Here is a 20,579-nt window from a genome sequence, read left to right as displayed (position 1 = left end):
TGGCTCTGTTCATTTTAAGTTCAAATCAAGTGTTGCAGTTTTACAACATGGTTGATTGTCCTGGTTTTTGAACATTCTATGATTTCAGCAGAGGTTCAATTTGAAAAAGCACAGCTCTAAATTTCCAACCATCACCTCAATATAGGTAATAAACCAAGTATGTATTTTCAGTGCTACTAAATTAGTTTATCCTGAAAGTAATCTCCATTTGAATCTCCTCAAGCAATCTAAAATTGGCTCAGGTTTCTGATTACATTAAGAGAATGAAAGAGGTCCGTCCATAATATCAGAAATGAGGGCTTCAAAAATTAATTGGTAATTATCTCTCTGAAAAGCTGAAATAAACACAAAAATAAGAAATAAAGCCCTCCTGAACAATAACTACAAAAAGTTTTAATGCCATATGAAAAACCTACCTACACATGAAGCTAGTGACCCAGAAAGAGAAAGCAGATTATGGCTTCTAAATAACAGCTCTTGGAAAGTTGGTGTGCTGCACATTTTCTAATAACTAGTCTATTACTGTCTATTTCTCAAGCACCACAGAATTCTCAGAAAGGCCAGTGCTTTTTGTCTGCTGTAATTTATGGGGTTGGGTTGTGAGAGTTAGAAAGGATTGGGGGTAAGGAATTATACACTGGGTATGTAATAATACCAAAATACAAGAAAAACCTACTTCATTAAGATCATACAATTAATCAAACAGAGTGTATATATAATATCTTTTTTTTTTTAAAGCCCTGGATCCAAGGCGTCCTAAGTTATTAAAATAAAGTTCATTCACAGAACAAAAACAAATTTAATCTGAATTGCTTGCAGATACTGCTAATTTTCTTTTTCTTTTTCTTTTTTTTTTAAATTAAAAAATGCATTATTGTGAACTATGTGCAGGGTTTGTTTTTAGTAGTGGTGTTTGTGCACATTGCCTCTGGTGCTTTTCCTGGATTTCTCTGACCACTCTCAGAGAAAAGGTTTAGAAGTTATCTGTTCTCCTACCCCTACGCCCCACAAATTGGTTAGGAACAGAAGATAAAAGTAGGACTCCTCATGTTTTAGGGAGCAGAACTGGATGTAACTCCTGATCTCTGGGAGTCATTATTGTCCCCTCCTCCCTCAGGGTCCTCTGACAGGTTCAGAGAGTTGGTCTTGTTTGATAGGAGGCTGATGTTCTCTTCTGTCAAGGCTGATCCATTCGGCACATCACTGTTAATGGTTTTTTTTTTTTTTAAAAAAAAAGGAGTTTGGATTTTAAAAAAGGAGAGAGATAAAAATGATTATTTAGTAGAATAAAATCAACAGGGCCTTTCTTTTTAGCAGTATGGAATGGCATACATGAATGGCATTCAAACTTTAATTTACAGCTCTATATCCATGCTTTATTTTAGCATAGGGGCTGGCAAACTAAGGCTAGCTAGCTGCCTTTCTTTCTTTTCTTTAAATTTTGTTTTTCTTAGCTGCCTGTTTTTGTAAACAAATTTTTATTGGAACACAGCCTGTCCATTTGCTTGCATATTGTCTATGGCTGCTTTCACATTACAATGGCAGAATTGAGAGTTTTGACAGAAATAGTAAAACTCATAATTTTAAATATTCACTATCTGACCTTTAAGAAAAAGTGCTGACCCCTGCTTTTAGCAGGTTTACTAGTACAAGAAATTGCTTTGAACCCAGGATAATGCATGGATTTAAACAGCCAAAAACCTAAGCCTGAAAGCAACAGGGCATTAGATATTGTTGTATGTCATCAGGAGGGCAACTCGGGACTATGCATCAAAAGCCTCAAAATACCCTAAGGTGCAAAATACTCTAAGATGCAAGATATGCAAACAAAGAATTAACTATAATATTGTTTATTGCAGGGTTGTTCATAATAGCTGATATGTATCCTTCCCTACCTGTAGAAGAATAATGGATGACATGGGATAGACCAAATTAAAAACAAGGAGGATGGGTGAGGGCGGGGCAGGTAGGTGGGTGGAAGAGGCTAAATGCCTACACACTTCAAAAAACCGGAAGAGGGCTTCCCTGGTGGCGCAGTGGTTGAGAGTCCGCCTGTCGATGCAGGGGACACGGGTTCGTGCCCTGGTCTGGGAAGACCCCACATGCCGCGGAGCCTGCACGTCTGGAGCCTGTGCTCCACAACGGGAGAGGCCCGCGTACCGCAAAAAAAATAAATAAATAAATAAATAAAAAGACCAGAAGGGTATACATCAAAATGTTAACACAGCTTTTTTTTTTTTTTTTTTTTTTTTGCAGTACGCAGGCCTCTCACTGTTGTGGCCTCTCCCGTTGCGGAGCACAGGCTCGGGATGCACAGGCTCAGCGGCCATGGCTCATGGGCCCAGCTGCTCCGCGGTATGTGGGATCTTCCCGGACCGGGGCACGAGCCCGTGTCCCCTGCATCGGCAGGCGGACTCTCAACAACTGCGCCACCAGGGAAGCCCAACACTGGTTTTAAATAAATTAAAAAACAAGGGGAAAAAGGAGATGGAAGCAGAAAATTTTATTTCTTAGGTATTAACAGATACTTCAACCTTGGGTCTGATCTAAAATAAGTTTTAACTCCTAAACTTATGCAAAAATATTCTTTTCTCAGTGTATACAAAATAATATTTTAAAAATCAAATTATATGTATGAGGGTACTTCTGTCATGACTGTATAAGACTATGAAAATGTCCCTTTCTTTACCTGAATGTCAATGTAAGGTCCTCAGCTGGAACCTTATTTTGTGGTTCTGGTTGTCCATTTTCTGCTTGCTTACTTGTATTCAATTTGCTTTTCATGTCCAGAGAACACTGGTTCTCCTTTGAAAGAAAAGGAAATAAATTCAATTATCTTTTATTTAATGGTGCTAATGGAAGAGAGAACAGATATATATAATACAAAATGATGATCAGAAATCATATTTAGTTCTGTAAAATGACCAAAGAAACAGGCAGATTAAAAGAGAGACATAGGGACTTCCCTGGTGGCACAGTGGTTAAGAATCTGCCTGCCAATGCAGGGGACACGGGTTCGATCCCTGGTCCAGGAAGATCCCACATGCCGCAGAGCCACTAAGCCAGTGCGCCACTGAGCCCACGTGCCCGAAGAGCCCATGCGCTGCAACTACTGAGCCCATGCACTGCAACTACTGAAGCCCGCGTGCTCTAGGGCCTGCATGCCGCAACTATTGAGCCCGTGTGCTGCAACTACTGAAGCCTGTGCATCTAGAGCCCATGCTCCACAACAAGAGAAGCTACCACAATGAGAAGCCTGCGCAGCAATGAAGAGTAGCCCCTGCATGAAGCAACTAGAGAAAGCCCGCGCACACAGCAACAAAAACCCAATGCAGCCAAAAAAAAGAAAGAGAGAGAGACATACACAAAAACATAATGGAGTACGGCCCACTTGCTCACTATCCAAGCTGGATAGCAAGGGGACAAATGCCTCAAGTTAACATGGAAAAATCTCACAGAAAAACTGATGACTCAGAAAAAGCAAGTCAAAATATAATAAGTATCTATAATACATTTATTGAAAACAGAAAAATGAAATATCCCACCTATTTGCTTAAAAAGAATGTGAAAACTATGCAACAATAAAAAAAACAATTACCATGCAATCTGAGGGAATGGTTCAGTCTCCTAAGACTAAAAATTTACTGAAATGAGTGTTCATGCACTATGAAACAAACCCTAAGCGTATCTATGGATATAATTCCACAAGAAATAATATGTAGATGGCATCTCACTCATGACAAAAAAATAGGTCATCAATAACATAAGGGCTGTGAAACATAGAAATGTTATTTGGTAATACATTTTTGTTTAACATGAGGGCACTGCAAAAAACACCATCCCCTCTGCTTCCTTCATCAATACGTTTAACAGAAATTTAGTAACTTCCAGATAACCACCTTGTTTTCCTGGAAAGTTTTTTGTAATGCAGAAAACTAAGACAAAGAACACACTCAAGCCAAAAGAGAATGAGGAGAAGAGTGATAAAACAGGGAGGCAGACCATCTTCAGGACACTCATTGTCAGTATTAATCACTCAGTGCAGTGCCTTGGAGTGATGATTCTACAGCTCTAGATGATTCTAGAACTCCAGAGCCACGAGTTCAGTGACACAACTACACAGAGGCTTTCCTTTCAGCTTTCCTCTCTTTTCCCACCATAGCACTTACCATGCTCAGTTCCCGGGTTCTCTTCCCGATTTCCCTTTCCACCTGGTGCAGTTCCAAGCTCAGCTGCTCACTTGAGGGCGCTCCAGGCCATTTTTGCGGCGGCGGCGGCGGCGGTGGGGGCTGTGATTGGCCTGCCAAGGCGCTCGCCTCCCTCTGCAGCGCCAGCCTGCTACCGACAGCCTAGTGCAAAAGCCAAGCGCACAGCTCAACACACGTCACGCCGCGCACAGAGTGACCAGGCCCGAAGCCAGACCCGCCCAAGCAACTTACTACTCATGGATTGGCAATAAAAATGATGCAAACGTAAGGCACTGCTTCTTCTCTGAGTACCATTTGAATACAAAAGGGAAAAGATGGGGCATTTAAACTTAGTGAATAGTAATTTAATGTTTGGTGTAAGTTGCTCTTTTTATTTTCTTAGTGGAAAGAGAAGTCAACTAAAAGTGTGCTTCTTTCCTTTTCTGTTTTTTTCCTTTTGTTTTTTAATTGAATTTTCTCTGATGTAAATTCTATAATTTCTTTCATGAAACCTCAGTAATGGCAGGGACTTTTAACCACAGTGAGTTAAATAGTGCTGAAATTCTTTTGGAACAGAAAATCAGTCTAGAAATTTCAACTAAGACAAAAAGCCATGAAATAGCAAGGTAAGGAATAATGCTTTATGGAGTTAAAGGTCCAAATCTTCAACAAGTTAATAAACTAAAGGTGAACATAATAAACACAGCGTTCTTTTTTCTTGCGATAGGAATCAGCAAGAAGTTTTGGACCAATGTTAATAAAGCAATGGGAAAAAGGAGACAAACATGAATACTATACAGGTTTTTATTTCTTATTTCATAAGAGAACAAGCTAGACACATGTTCAAAAACAAACACACACACACACACACACAAATCCCTCCTACTGGTCTTGCTAATAAGAAAGTCTATGGAGGGTGGGAGGGAGGGAGACGCAAGAGGGAAGGGATATGGGAACAGATGTATATGTATGACTGATTCACTTTGTTATAAAGCAGAAACTAAAAAAAAAAAAAAAAAAAAAAAAAAGGTCTAAGATCGAATCAGTTAGAAATTTATTTCCAAAGCAATAGCTTACTTACTATTACAGATCTTGGAAAGATATAGATCTAGAAAGAAACGTTCTAAGAGCATCTTTTTCTCCAGAAGGGAGCAATGCATTTATCACTAGAATGTCTTTAGCTTTCCATATTCAAAGTCTATGTTCCAATGCAAAGGATAATATAAACAAAACCTAGTCTTCCTGATGTGGCACTTAAAGAACTTTAAATTCTTTGCCTTCTGACATTTTGTTTCTCTTAAGTATCAGGTAGCATGGTGGAAAGAACACTGAATTTGGAGTATGAAGAGCTGGGTTCATGTTTCAACCTCTGTGAAACTAATAACCTTCAACCAAAAAGGGGGGCAGACAATACCACCTGCCTAATCTAATTGTCAGGGACATGTATGGGTCAAATAAGATATGTGATAGTAATTTATAAACTGAAAGAACTATATTAATGAAAGGTGGTATTATTATACAGAGGCTATATTTTTTAGGTCAAAGTTCTAAGCTTCTACTAAAGATGATGATGAGTAAAAGAAGTGAGAGAAATTTTTTTAAAATTAAAGAAAATGTAAGAAATTAGAAACAAATCTTAAGCTAAAAGCATCTGTTGATTAAAAAACTATATACTAGGGGCTTCCCTGGTGGCGCAGTGGTTGAGAGTCCGCCTGCCGATGCAGGGGACACGGGTTCGTACCCCGGTCTGGGAAGATCCCACATTCCACGGAGCGGCTGGACCCGTGAGCCATGGCTGTGGAGCCTGTGCTCCGCAACGGGAGACGCCACAGCAGTGAGAGGCCCGTGTATCGCAAAAAACAAACAAACAAACAAAAAACTATATACTATATACCTTCAACTTAAATGTGCCATCAAGGAATATAAGCTCCTTTTATATTTTTTATTTTAGGTATTTTAGATAATCTACAAATTTTAGATTATCTAAAATATTATACAGTATAAAAATATAAAAGGAGCTTATATATATACATATATAATGTATAATATATAAAACATATAAAATATGTTTTCTATTCTCAGGTAATAGAAATTCTAAATTTCCTATTGTCTCAGAACTTCGAAGTACTTAAATTCTTTGAAAAATGGACAACTATACTAACTCTTAGGAAACAAACCTTAAAGTTTTTTGTTCATTTTACCTCAAAAGTTCCTCCTTTTAAAACTCTTCAAAAACTGGAATGAAAAAATATCTCTAGGCTGGTACCTCTAGTCCACGTAGCTGGGTCTGTTGGCTAATTTGTTGGTTTAATTGCTGCAATTCTAGTCGTAGCTGTTCCCTCTCAGCAGATGGAAGGGGTTTTCCATGACTGGCCACTTCTGACATAGATATTCTCTCCCTTTTGTGGGAAAGAAATTATGGAATAAATTTAAAATTTTATTTTAAAAAAATGTTATGACCAGAAAAACAAAGTAAGTTGAGTCATTTTAAAGGCTTGTAAAAGTAAAAAGAATGACTTATACCTCTCACTGAAGTGTCCCTGAGAAGGTATGTTTTGATGAGGTGAATATGGAGAACCTCCCCAGCCACTGTGGGTTCCATACGGACCATAATCTGTAAGAGAGTAACCTACAATGGAATGATGCAATTCATAGATTTGATTCTTCTTTTTAGGTAGCCACAATCTAAAAGGCGTAGGCATATTATGTACACAGTTATCTTGAAAGATGGAGGGGTATTGATATTTGTTTTTCCCCCACTAAAATGTCAGTCTTTGTAATTTTTTCTTTTGTTTGATTTTTTTTAAAAAAAATGAGATTATTTTAACAAAAGCAATGAAACTATTAAAAATAACACATAGGTTACCTTCATATACAGATATTTTAGTTTGTACCCCTACAATTCCCTGGGTTACAATTACCTTTCTACAGGGATAATTCCACAGGAAAGTTTGAAGACTACTGCCCTGCAAGATTATGAAAAGCACTGATAGTAAATGGGGAGTGCTGGGAGTTGTGACTATGAACACTCCAAATCAGCTTACCTCTGAGATTCTTACCTGAAATGTTAATAGATTTTGAGGGAGCTCCCTGAGGTGCCATAGCCTGCATTGGGCCAGCACCCTGATATATTGTTTTGGAAGTTCGAGAAATGGCACCAAATCGAGATACTGTTGGTCGGTCTCCAAATGGGATGAGGTCATCATCACTGGTTTCTGCTGCTCTTCTCTGAAGGTCCAATCGCTGGTCTCTCATTCCTTTACTCTCCACATTCTGGTAAAAAGTAAAATGAGAAGGTAAAAAGTAAAATGAGAAATCCACCCCACACTTAGATCTCTAACATAATTTCCTCTAGCTCAATGTACTTAATGATAAGACTAAAATCATTAGTTGCCTTTAGCTGTCATATAAAACATTGCTTTTCAAACCTCTGACCACTTCCTGTAATATTTTTTACATCATGACCCAGTACATATATACATTCAAATATATATATATTTGAATGTATATATGTATACATATATATTTTCATGACAAACATTTATCCTTACTATATGTAATGTATTCTTGTATTTAGTTATTCTAATTCATTTCTTTAAAAAAAGGCCCATCATGACCAATAAATTAATTTTCAACAATCAGTAGTTAGAAAAATACTGTTTAAAAATATAAGTGCCGGGCTTCCCTGGTGGCGCAGTGGTTGAGAGTCCGCCTGCTGATGCAGGGGACACGGGTTCGTGCCCCGGTCCGGGAAGATCCCACATGCCGCGGAGCGGCTGGGCCTGTGAGCCATGGCCGCTGAGCCTGCGCGTCCGGAGCCTGTGCTCCGCAAAGGGAGAGGCCACAACAGTGAGAGGCCAGCGTACCGCACTTATATAAGTGCCAACATAGGCTTTTAAAAGGCATTCCAGTCAGAAAGATAAATGGAAATCTAATTGCTAGACCCTTGCTACTCAAAGAATAGTCCACAGACCAGCAGCATCAGCATCACTAGAGAACTCATTAGAAATACAGAATTTCAGGTCTCATCCCAGCCTTACTGAATTAGAACTTGAATTTTAACAGATTCCCCAGGTAATTTACATGCACATTCATGTTTGAGAAACACTGGGGTAGACTTTTATCCATTTGGTAAATGTTCAATTACATCTAGGTTAGGCTGGAAAACACTTTTATTCTTTGTTAATTTAAGTAAATGAGTTTTATTTTGCTAATGTTTATGTTACTTTACTATAATAACTCTTTCTGAAAGTCAGGTACAAAGCAAAGGTTCCTATCTACCTCTACCTCCTCATCTCACTCCGATTCTTAGGAAGATTATTTTTTATGGCCTAAAAACAATGTTTCCTTAATCCTACCACAGAAAAACAAAAGGTTCATTTTCGCTTTTTTCTCTTCTATATTCCTTTTTTTCTCTTCTTTTTTTAATTGTCTGGCATCTAATCATATTTATGCTATAGATATCACTTCACTCATCTAAGTCTTCCTTTTCTATTACCAAGAATTGGCCTTCTCTCAACCAGCTGGGCAAATCTTTGTCTTTGAAAATCTATATAACAACCTAGGGAACCTTTGTTAGAATTAACAAGGGCAAATGAATAATAGTCAAAAAAAAAAAAAAGAATAATAGTCAAGGCATACCTTTTACCCACCAATACTACTCTTAAGCATAACTTTCATGCAATGTGCACAAGGAAACATATGCAAGAATGTTTACTGTAGCACTGTACATAATAATAAAAAAATTAAAAACAGCCTAAATGTTCATCAACATGAAAATCAATAAACAATTATATATATATTTATTTATTGTATGATATCAGTTATCATACAATGGTATCTGATAAAAGCAGTGAAAATGAATGAATTTGAACTATAGGTATAAATTTGGATATATCTCAAAAACAATGCTGAATGAAAATGCAAGTTGAAGTTTATAATATGTATAAGGTCTATAAACATTCAAAACAAAATTATTTAGAAGTAGTATAAAATTATCCATGAAATGATAAACTCTCAATTCAGGATAGGGGTTATCTCCAGGGAAGGAGGGAGGGAGAAAATGAGATTAGGGAGGTAAAGAGAGGAGGATTTAATTACTTATGTAAAGTTTTATTTCTTTAAAGGATAAAGAAGCAATTAAGATAAAATAGTGATATATTTTAAGCTTGAGTATTAGATACACTGGGGTTACATTATTTTTTGTTAAAAAATAAAATGGCATAAGTGTAATACATTTCAGTACACCACAGCTCATCTGAAGCTAAGTAACTATAATTCTGACTCAAACACTAGTATTGTTCACTAGATTCAACTTTACTGTTTAAACTTAAGAGTTGTAAAAAAGTTATAATTTATTTGGATAAGAAATTCAAGATCTTAATTATGCAAAATAATTTACTTTCAATTCTAAACAGCTGTTGGGTTAATTGCTAACTTCACAGAAACATAAGAAACGTTCTCCTTTGTCTAGACAAGTTTGAAAAGATTTTTATACATATCTGAAAGAAAAAAACATATAGTTTAAATATAATTCAATCACATAGAACAGAATATGGTCTGAAACTTAAGCAAAGCTCAGTTACTTGTGTCTACACTATAACTGGGGATAATTTATTTGGTTTATCTTGATTTTGTATTAATTATGGCTTAGTTATTACACATACCATCATTTCCACACTCCCTGCTGCCACAACATCTTTGGGTTTTGCATCTTTGGTTCCAATGTAGGAGCCGATGGTGTCACATGACCAGGGTGAGTACTGGCTGTAATCATTTCCTTTGTATTTCCCAGCTACCTTCAAGTCTTCATCCAAAAACTACAGATGGAAAAAGGAAAAAAGAAACAAAATAGGAAATGGGTCTATGAGTAACAGCACAGAGAAAGCAGGAATTTCTTTAGAACAGCATGCTGAAGCAACATAGTAACCGTTATTTGATTTGTGTCACTAGAAGATTTTTGTAGACTATGAAAAACATAAAACAAATGAAAAATGATATTCAGCCTTTACACTTTGTTAACAGAGGGTCAAAAAGAAGTATCTCAATATCTTTCAAAGAATCAAATTAGGATTTTTGAAGAGATTTTGCCCATCCTCTTTCTCATCAGATTCAGTTAGCACTTAAGCAAGTATGTTACTAGGCCCTAGTTTTGTTGTGTTTTTTTTTTTTTTTTTTTTTTTTTTTTTGCAGTACGCGGGCCTCTCACTGCTGTGGCCTCTCCCGCCACGGAGCACAGGCTCCGGACGCGCAGGCCCAGCGGCCATGGCTCACGGGCCCAGCCGCTCCACGGCACGTGGGATCCTCCCGGACCGGGGCACGAACCCGCGTCCCCTGCATCGGCAGGCGGACTCCCAACCACTGCGCCACCAGGGAAGCCCTAGGCCCTAGTTTTGCTAGACCCTCCTTAACGCTTCTTTCAATACCATTCCAGGTAAACAAGAGCATTAGAAATTCTTTAAATTGTAAACTTAAATGTTCTATAGTACGTGACGACACAATAATTTTTTTTACCTAAATCTCTTTAATAGCAATAATTCATATCTTGAATAAATTCTGGTCCTAAAATGCAATCTTAAATGTTCTATATAGTACGTGATGACATAATAACTTTTTTACCTATATCTCTTTAATAGCAGTAATTCATATCTTGAATAAATTCTGGTCCTTAGGGTTGAGTCAATGAAGTGAAAAGGATAAGATTCCTAATTTTCTTTTCTCAGGATGAGCTCTGAAATTATGTAATAACTAAATAGGCATTCTAGGTCTAATGCATTTTTACTTACATTCACATTTGTGTAATGTTTTACAGTTTTCTAAGTACTTTTATGTATACACTATCTCATATGTTCTTCAAGTCCATGAGAAACAATGTGGGTGATCGGACCAAGGTTATACCAGTATAGGGAGTGCTAGAACACTAATAAATTGCTCTCACTTTATCACAGATGTATATACTGACATACTAATAATCCAGGGGGTACTGGTACATTTAAATGGCTCTATGCTTCCCCCTATACTAAAAAAAACCCTTCTATTTTCTGAGTCATCACTCTGGTCTTCTGCACTGGCAGAGGGATATGCTGTTCACAGTACCACTCATTTTCAACCACAACTCCTGTTTCCATTGTTTATAACCTCTTTCCTTTTTTTTTGTCCTACTTCTAGTTTAAAAATTCCAGCTCATTTTTTTTTTTTTTTTTTTTTTGCGGTACGCGGGCCTCTCACTGTTGTGGCCTCTCCCGTCGCAGAGCACAGGCTCCGGACGCGCAGGCCCAGCGGCCATGGCTCACGGGCCCAGCCGCTCCGCGCCATGTGGGACCCTCCCGGACCGGGGCACGAACCCGTGTCCTCTGCATCGGCAGGTGGACTCTCAACCACTGCGCCACCAGGGAAGCCCCTCCAGCTCATTTTTACATTTCTCCTCCGCTTACAAATTTTGTGTAGAACAGCTAGCTTTTTAAAGACATGACCTACTAACAAGAGTGCTTTTTCCCCTGCAATCAATGTATTATACAGCAATTAAAAAGAATGAGATAGGACTTCCCTGGTGGTGCAGTGGTTAAGAATCAGACTGCCAATACAGGGGACATGGGTTCAAGCCCTGGTCCGGGAAGATCCCACACGCCGCAGAGCAACTAAGCCTGCGAGCTACAACTACTGAAGCCCACACGCCTAGAGCCCGTGCTCCGCAACAAGAGAAGCCACTGCGATGAGAAGCCCATGCCCCGCAATGAAGAGTAGCCCCCACTCGCTGCAACTAGAGAAACCCCCTGTGCAGCAACAAAGACCCAATGCAGCCAAAAGTAAAATATAAATACATAAATAAATTTATTAAGAAAAAAAGAATGAGATAAATTTATATACTGATACAGAAAGACATCCAGGATAACTGGTTAAGTAAAAACAAAAACAAAAAAAATGCAAAACGTAAAATCTGAATATATTACTAAATGATCTGATTAAAAATTATAATGATGTGTTAGTTCATGCACAGAAAAGTTGAAATATATATAAAAAGTTAAAATATATAATAAACTGACAGTGATATAGAAAATGAGATTTTGGAGAAATTTCTTTCTATATTATATATTTTTATAATGTATGAATTTAGTATAATTATATGTAGGTTGTTTATAATCAGAACTGAAGTTTAATTATATAGCTTTGTATGTCAGTAACTAAAATAATTGTGTCAATAGATAAAGTTCCATAACAGCCAGGCATTATTATAATTTTTATTACAAGTAAAAGAGTAATAAATACACACAGTTATTATTTACTGAATGTCTGCTTTGTGCTAGATGCCTTATGTCTCATTTAATCTTCACCACACCACTGTGAGGTAGGTTTTATTATGCTTGATTTACAAATAGAGAAAGCTGAGCCTCAGGATTAATGAAGGCTAAATAACTTACAAAAGATCACACACTGAGCCACAAAGCTGAACCTCACAGATAAGTATATTTCATTCCAAAATTAGCTCACTTTTCACAGTGTCATACTGTTTTCCATATTTCTCAAAAAATGGTATGGCATAACAAGGCTCTGGGATGTCTCTAATAGTAAGTTTTTGAAAAAATATCATGTAATGTTGATACTTTACATGTAAAATTATATTAATAGAAGATGTTATAGCTTTACTAATTAACCTACATTATTGTGGAAAATTCATCCAAAGTGTTTAGAGAGGAAAGCCAGATACTATGAACAATCTTTATTTAGTAGATTACTTTTGTAGACCCCAAAGTTTACTGTTTATTATATGCAATGTGATATATTTCAATTTTCATTGCTTATTATTCATAATTTGTCAGCTAGAAATATTGTTTAGAATCATAATTCTACACATAAAGGGTGTAAAACATTTTCCTTACATAATATCAACTGCAACCCTACTGAGAAAACCTACTTGACATAAAAAAAATATATATATATTTTTGCATATATATATATACACATGTATGTGTATATATATATATACACACACACATACACACACATTGAGCTGAGGCAGTTATGTAAAATCAACAAACCAAAATAATTAAATAAATAAGATCAACAAAGCAAAAAGCTGGCTTTCTGAAAAGATAAAACTGATGATAAATCCCTAGCAAGACTGACCAAGGAAAAAAATTATCAGAAGTGGAAAAATGTCTACGGGGTCACTATAGACCCTGAAGACATTAAAAAGATAATAAGACAACACTCATTCATGATAACTATTAGTACTGCCTTGTGGAAATACTGATAACCCTCAAATTATGGTTTATTATCCTCTAGTACATTAACCAGTTTATTCTAGCAACTCTATTTCAGTGTTTTTTTCCTGCCTTTCACAACCTATATTAGCCTGTCTCTCCTACTCTTTGAATCAACTTTATCATCCTGCTGTTTTCCTCACTACTGAGTTAAATAAAACTTTGACAGTCTCAATTATAAAAACTAGGAATATAGGGAAATTTCATTCATCTGATGAAGATTACCTACAAAAAGGCTGACAGCAAACATCATAATGGTAAATTATTAGAAGCTCCATTTGCTCAAAGACTGGAAATAAGAAAACCTATCATCACTTTTATTTTATACTGGAGGATCTAGCTCACCCAACCAAGATAAAAAAAAGAAAAGACTTAAGAATTGAAAAGGAGAAGGTAAAATGGTCATTATTCACAAAGGACATGACTGTGTGCACAGAAAATCCAAAAGAATCCACTAACAAATACTAGAATTAATAGGGAAATTTACCAAGGCTGCTGAACACAGGTGTCAAAATACACAAAAATCTATTTAATTTCTCTTTAATAATAACAAAGAGAAAATGAAATTTCAAAAAGGATTCCATTTAAAATAGCTTCAAAAACATTAGTTTCCTAGGAATAAGTTTAATGAAAGATGTGCAAGACACTGAAAACTATATGATATATGACATTATTGACAAAAATTAAAGAAGATCCAAGGAAGTGGAAGGTATACCATGTTCTTGGAGACTCAATAATGGAAAGATGTCACTTCTCCTCAAATGGATCTAAAGCAACACTGTCCAATGAAAATATAATTGACCCACATATGTAATCTAAAACATTTTAGTAGCCATACTAAAAAATAAAAAGAAACGGGTAAAATTAATTTTAACAATATATTTTATTTAATCTAATACACCCAAAGTAGTATTCTAACATGTAATTAATATAAATATATTGATATTTGGGGGGGGTACTAAACCTTCAGATCCAATATATGTTTTATGCTTACAGCACACATGAATTCGAACTAGCCACATTTTAAGCATCATTATCCACATGTGGCTAGTGGTTCCCATACTGGGCTGCCCAGATCCAGAGATTCAATGTAATTCTAATCAAAACTGCAGCAGATATTTCTGTGGACATCCACATGCTGATTCTAAAATGTGTCTGGGGGCTTCCCTGGTGGCGCAGTGGTTGGGGGTCTGCCTGCCAATGCATGGGACACGGGTTCCAGCCCTGGTCCGGGAAGATCCCACATGCCGCGGAGCAACCGAGCCCGCAAGCCACAACTACTGAGCCTGCGCTCTAGAGCCCCCCCCCCAGCCACAACTACTGAAGCCCGCGCGCCTAGAGCCTGTGCTCCTCAACAAGAGAAGCCACCGCAATGAGAAGCCCACACACCGCAACAAAGAGTGCCCCCGCTCGCCGCAGCTGGAGTAAGCCCGCACGCAGCAACTAAGACCCAACGCAGCCAAAAATAAATAAATAAATAAATAAAATAAAATAAAATAAAATAAAATAAAATGTGTCTGGAATTTCCAAGGACCAGGAACAGCAAAGGTAATCCTGAAGACCAAAACTGGAAAACACACACCACCACATTAAGATGAACAATACTACTACATTAAGACAATGTGGTGTTGCTACAAGGATAGAGAAATAGATCAATGAAACAGAATAGAGTTCAGAAACATATAGTCACCTGACTATGACAAAGGTGACCAGATTATGATAAAGGTGACTGCAGGGTACTGGGGAAAGGATGGTCTTTTCATTAAATGATGCTTGATCAATGAGATATCCTTTGGGGAAAAAATGGATCTGAACTCCTAAGACACTATATACAAAAATCAATTCTAGATGGACTGTAGATCTAAATGTGAAATAATAAACCTTTTAGAGGAAAATATCCTCCTGACCTTGGGAATAGGTGAAGATGACTTAAATAGGATACAATAAATCACTGATTAAGGAAAAACTGATAAAGAGACTAAAAAAGATGTGCTTACTTCCTCTTGTTGGAAGGCAGGAGGCAATGTTGGTGAAGGTGCAAAAGGAGGTGGAGAGATAACCTTCCTTTCCTCTAGTTGTGCCATGATTTCCTTTCGTCTTCGATGTAGCTCATCTAGACTAGGATGGGGCTGGGGAGGGGGAGGAAGCCGGCTGTAAGGAGGCTCCTGAAAATGCAAAGATGAGTAAAAATTGAAAAAGAATTTCAGGACACATTGATTCACTTAGCACATATTTTAAATAAGCAGCTTGTATACTCATCTTAACAGCTGAAATAGCAAGACTTAATAAAACAAAGCAAAACAAACCAAACAAAACCCCCAAAAGCTCTCAGGATTTCCCAAAGAGCTAAACTTAAGTTTCTTTCTCTTGGTCAGAGACCATAATTTCTAAATAAATGAAGAAATGTTAATAAAATCATCTAATGTTCAGAAACTAAGATGGGTTAGCGGGGGTGGGGTATTAATTTTTTTCCCCTTTAAAAGTTAAAAAAAACCAACCTATGCAGATTATGAAAAGGTGAAAAAAGAGAAGATGTTTTCTTTTAAAAAAGAACTGATTGATCAAAGAGTTATTACCATGGCAAAAGGTTAAAAAAAAATCACTGCTAGCAATAATCAAGTAAATCTGTATAATAATAAAAAACCCCAAAAACCCAGCATACTCTGTTGTACGAAGGTCTGATCTGAGTTGGGTGGGGAGCCACGGGATAGTAACCCTCCATCTGTTGGTATCTTTCTCTGGATTCTGGTACATAGGATGGTACTGCTGCAGGTGGAATCTCAATGGGTATAGGACTTTCTCGGAAAATCTCCTCTCTTGTATAAGACTGAGCAGGGTATACTCGACGGCCATCATAGTGTGGTGGGTACATAGGTGGGTACTGTTGTGGCTGTGTGCCATATTGAGAGTTTACTACACGATCTTGGAGGTACGGTGGATAATGATCCAAGTAGGGAGGACCAGGTTCAGGAGCAGATGGTGGAGGTCGGACAAAGCGGGACACACATTGTGGTGGTGGAGGATAGTACATACCTGTACAATACAAAAGAGGAACCAAAAGCAACAATGAGCCAATCTATTTTTCTATTTAAGACTTTTCCTTTTAAAATATTTCAACACTAAAGAATTAAAAATCCACTCCTTTCTTTAGATGTTTTTCCCTCTGCTTATGTAGTCAGGCTAGCTTTGCGAAAAATAACAAGCAAAAATTATCCGTAAAAGTTACTGAAAACACCGATCTACTTATAGTCTACAACAGTAAATTGGCTCTCTCAGTTATTTGATCATCTTTCTGGTGTGCCTTAACATACTGCAAACACTGAAAAAGCAAAAAAAATATATTTCCCTGAAGCTTAGGTTCTACAGATCACTCATTTGCATAAGTTTTGAATGTGAAATTGAGTTAACTGGAAAGAGATCCATTCTGCTGGTACAGATCTAGTAGCTAACTGCATAGCTCTAGAGTTCTTTGTTTTTTGGCTGTGCCGTGTGGTATGTGGGATCTTAGTTCCCCACCAGGGATTGAACCCATGCCCTCTGCGGTGGAAGTGCAGAGTCTTAACCACTGTTCCGCCAGGGAAGACCCCTAGAGTTCTTGAGACAACAATCGTGGCAGTAGCTTCCCAATTTCAAGACGTTTGCCTCAACTGATGAGCTCCTCAAGTTGGCGATTAGGGCAGAAGTTTCCTATTTCTACAGCTTCATTGTAACAGGTTCTTTCAGCAACTAGCTCTGGGACTCATTCCTGGAGGCCTAGCTTAAGTCTGCTTTTCCAATGCTTCTACTGATTTTGTAGGACTCTCTGCATTAAACCTCTTACTGCTAACATAGCCAGAATGATTTCTAATATCTGCAATTGAACCCTTACTGATTCAGCATATTTAAGGTTAACTCAACAAAAGCAGTTGGGTTTTTCCTGCAACGAATGGTCAAAAGGAAGACACAGATCAACTTTTATCATATTCTTATATGTATTAATGACACCATGCCAACTTAAAACTACTTTTTTTGAAATCAGAAAAGACACTGCTGATTCAAAATTAATATAGGAAATTAATACAAGGAAATGGAGAACACCTTGAATCTATCCCAGTTTAAAAAACAATAGGGGGCTTCCCTGGTGGCACAGTGGTTGAGAGTCTGCCTGCCGATGCGGGGGACACGGGTTCGTGCCCCGATCCGGGAAGATCCCACATGCCGCGGAGTGGCTGGGCCCGTGAGCCATGGCTGCTGAGCCTGCGCGTCCGGAGCCTGTGCTCCGCAATGGGAGAGGCCACAACAGTGAGAGGCCCACGTACCGCAAAAAAAAAAAAAAAAAAAAAGAAAAAACAATAGCACTATACTGTTTCTGACAAAGAGAGTCAACACTTTAGTTTACAAATCATTGCTTATTTTTTCACATGAATTACATTATGTGAAACCTCAATCAAGTCCTCTCCTGCATTCTCCATACCTGGTATATTATCATTAAAACTGGCTAATTTTCCACATTTGTCTATTTTCTCAAATACTTTCTTTTTTCCCATCACACTAATCCAGACCTCAACAGTCACACCTGGATTAACAACAAGTCTCCTTACTCCTCCTTGACTCTAGACTCTCATCTTTACAATCCATTTGTAAATTTTCCTTTCTATTCCCAATACCTCTACTTAGGGCATCCTTCCACAAAGTCTTTTGATCCCTCAAGTTCTCAATGATCTTCCTTGAGTCTTGTAGTTAATTCCTACCACACAAATATTAACTACCACAACTGAACACTTCATTTTAAACACATATATAGATATATATACCCCCACACATATAGTTTTCTATTCTTTACTAATACTGATTCTATACTATAAACTCTCTAAAAGTATGTATTTGCATTTTTTCATATATATTACAGGGCCTAGAAAAAATATTAGGTGACAACCGAAAGCAAAAAAATGTACTGTGTGTTTAATTTATATCCACTGTAATATTAAATTCTTTTTTTGTACTTGAAGAAAATTTTCGTCAGGAAAATATATACGGCCTCAGCAAATTTCCATTGTCTACTTGGATGACTTACTTCTATAAATATGTAAACATATTTAATATACAACTGCTTTTAGTAGTCAGGGCGAATTACTTTTCATAGCTTTGCTACTTCATTTATTTCATACTATTTAGTTGATCACATAACCTCGGTTTTTTCCAAGTGTTAAAAAAAGCATTTATTTATTTTGAGATTACTGAAAATATGATCACTCTTGAAATCATTCTCGTAACTTCTAAGAAAAGTGAGTGACATAAATGAAAGATCATTACCCTGCTGATAAGGTGCTGGTTCAAATGGTGGAGCAGCTCCTCGAGGATCCTGGTAATAAACATCTGCCTGTTGTGCTGGATATAACTGAGAACCTCGTGGTACCATCTGAAGTGATTTGGTGACAGGCATAGGGGGCAGGTCTGTTGGCCCTCTTGGAGGTACAGGATGTGGATTAACAGGCAAGGCAGAAATACTCTTAGGGACAGATTCTAGCCTATGGGAGCAAGATTCTGCAAGTCAAGTTTAAGGTCTTGAAAATACTTCTAATGTACACAAATTGTTAAATGTAAAAAAAATTGCCACAATTTGGGAAACTGGTTTCTTCCAATAGCCATTTCTTCTACAAAATTTGCAAACTTTGATCTTATGTCACCTATGTTAATTGTTTCTCAAAAATCACTGGCACAGGAAATAGAAATAAAAAACAACAAAATAAGCCCCCCAAACAAAGCACTGATTATTCTTTCTTCCTTCTACTTTATGTCTATAAAGAAACTTTAAATAAAAGTTAGGAAAAACAACGTACAGGTCAGGAGGGGATCCAGGGGCACTACTGCTCAGGTGATCTATCTTTCCTGGTTTCAGACTAGAATCGTAGCTGGGGTCTGTCCCTCGTGGAATCAGCTGTGTTACTGTACTCCCTGCTGATACAATTCCATTTGGCAGAGCAGGGGTTTTTCCTCTAGGCAGATCCACTGCACCTTCATCCGGAAGGATAGCTGTTGAAGGCAGGCCCACCTCATTAAGTTGACCCAAAGAGGCACTCAGGGGTCTTCTGGGAACCAGGCGTTTGTTCATTTTACGAAACCTATATAAAAAGCACAAAGCACACACCAAACCAAAACTGTAAAAACTTTTAAAAATCAAGAACTAAAATGTATTTAAGAAACGGATAAAAAAGGAAAGGATTCCAAGCACATCATTTTCTAGAAATTCTCTTGAAACACTGGCTCTAGCTATCAACTTGAAAACTTGTGTATGTGTATACACACACACACACACACACACACACACACAAACACACACACTTTGGGGTAGGGGGCAGGGGGCGGACCACCCATCAGGTGTAACTACTGTTAATAGCTTGGTATATAATACAGATTTTTCCACTCCATACACTGGCTTAATATTCTTACATTTGTAAGATTATAAATTACAGAAATAGGGTCATATATGGCTGCATAGTAAATATTTTCCTCTACTTCGTAATCTTAAATATTTCTTTATGTCAGTACATTTTAGGTTGTCCCTCATTTTTTGCTATTAAAACAATGCAATAACAGAAAATTATGTACATGTACTTTGCACTTGTGTGAATAACCAAAAGCAGAATTATTAAGTCTAACGTATGCACGTTAGAAACTCTTATAATGCTCCAAAGCTATTATAACTACTACTGATTAACAAAAAGAGGCTTTTTTCAATACCTCATTAAACACTGGCTAGCCTCAGTTTTTGACAATTTGACAGTTCAAAAATATCAAGTTTTATTTTACTTTATATTTCTTTAACAATTCATGATATTGAACACAGTTTTCACATGTTTGCTGGTCATTAGTGTTTTTTCTGTGAATTGCTTATTTACATGATCCATATCTACTGGTTCTTCTCTTTCTTACAGATTTGTAGGAGCTCATTTTATGTTGCGGATATCAGCCTTTTCTATGTCATTTCCCCACTTTTTTTTTTTTTTAAGTTTGTGGTGTTTGGGCCATTATCTTAGTTTTTAATTTTCACATAATCAAATTTATTGATCTCCTTTATAGATGCTAGGTGTCATTCATAAAAAATCCTTCCTACTGTAAGATTATATAACAACCACAAAAATTTCTAAGTACT

At 37.2% G+C, this 20,579-nt stretch overlaps 1 protein-coding gene across 2 annotated transcripts in view; it reads right to left on the bottom strand.

The window, feature by feature from the left end:
- Nucleotides 1-372: 372 nt before the first annotated feature.
- Nucleotides 373-20,579, bottom strand: part of RC3H1 (ring finger and CCCH-type domains 1) — a gene marked incomplete at its 5' end in the record, with an annotated part of 56,032 nt that continues 35,825 nt past the window's right edge. The window contains 11 exons of one of the 2 annotated variants that reach the window (XM_079697980.1): nt 373-1,203; nt 2,690-2,805; nt 4,170-4,349; nt 6,454-6,586; nt 6,711-6,801; nt 7,247-7,460; nt 9,854-10,006; nt 15,445-15,612; nt 16,110-16,480; nt 18,740-18,954; nt 19,267-19,548. In XM_079697980.1, coding sequence (XP_079554106.1) covers nt 1,053-1,203; nt 2,690-2,805; nt 4,170-4,349; nt 6,454-6,586; nt 6,711-6,801; nt 7,247-7,460; nt 9,854-10,006; nt 15,445-15,612; nt 16,110-16,480; nt 18,740-18,954; nt 19,267-19,548 — 2,074 coding nt within the window. In that variant the 3' untranslated portion in view covers nt 373-1,052. The remainder of the gene's footprint in view (nt 1,204-2,689; nt 2,806-4,169; nt 4,350-6,453; nt 6,587-6,710; nt 6,802-7,246; nt 7,461-9,853; nt 10,007-15,444; nt 15,613-16,109; nt 16,481-18,739; nt 18,955-19,266; nt 19,549-20,579) is intronic. The other variant, XM_079697981.1, reaches the window with a different exon arrangement.

The sequence above is a fragment of the Hyperoodon ampullatus genome (assembly GCF_949752795.1).
Source record: "Hyperoodon ampullatus genome assembly, chromosome: 2".
NCBI lineage: Eukaryota > Metazoa > Chordata > Mammalia > Artiodactyla > Ziphiidae > Hyperoodon > Hyperoodon ampullatus.
Note: the sequence above shows the minus strand (reverse complement) of the source record. Positions and strands in the feature narration are given on the sequence as shown.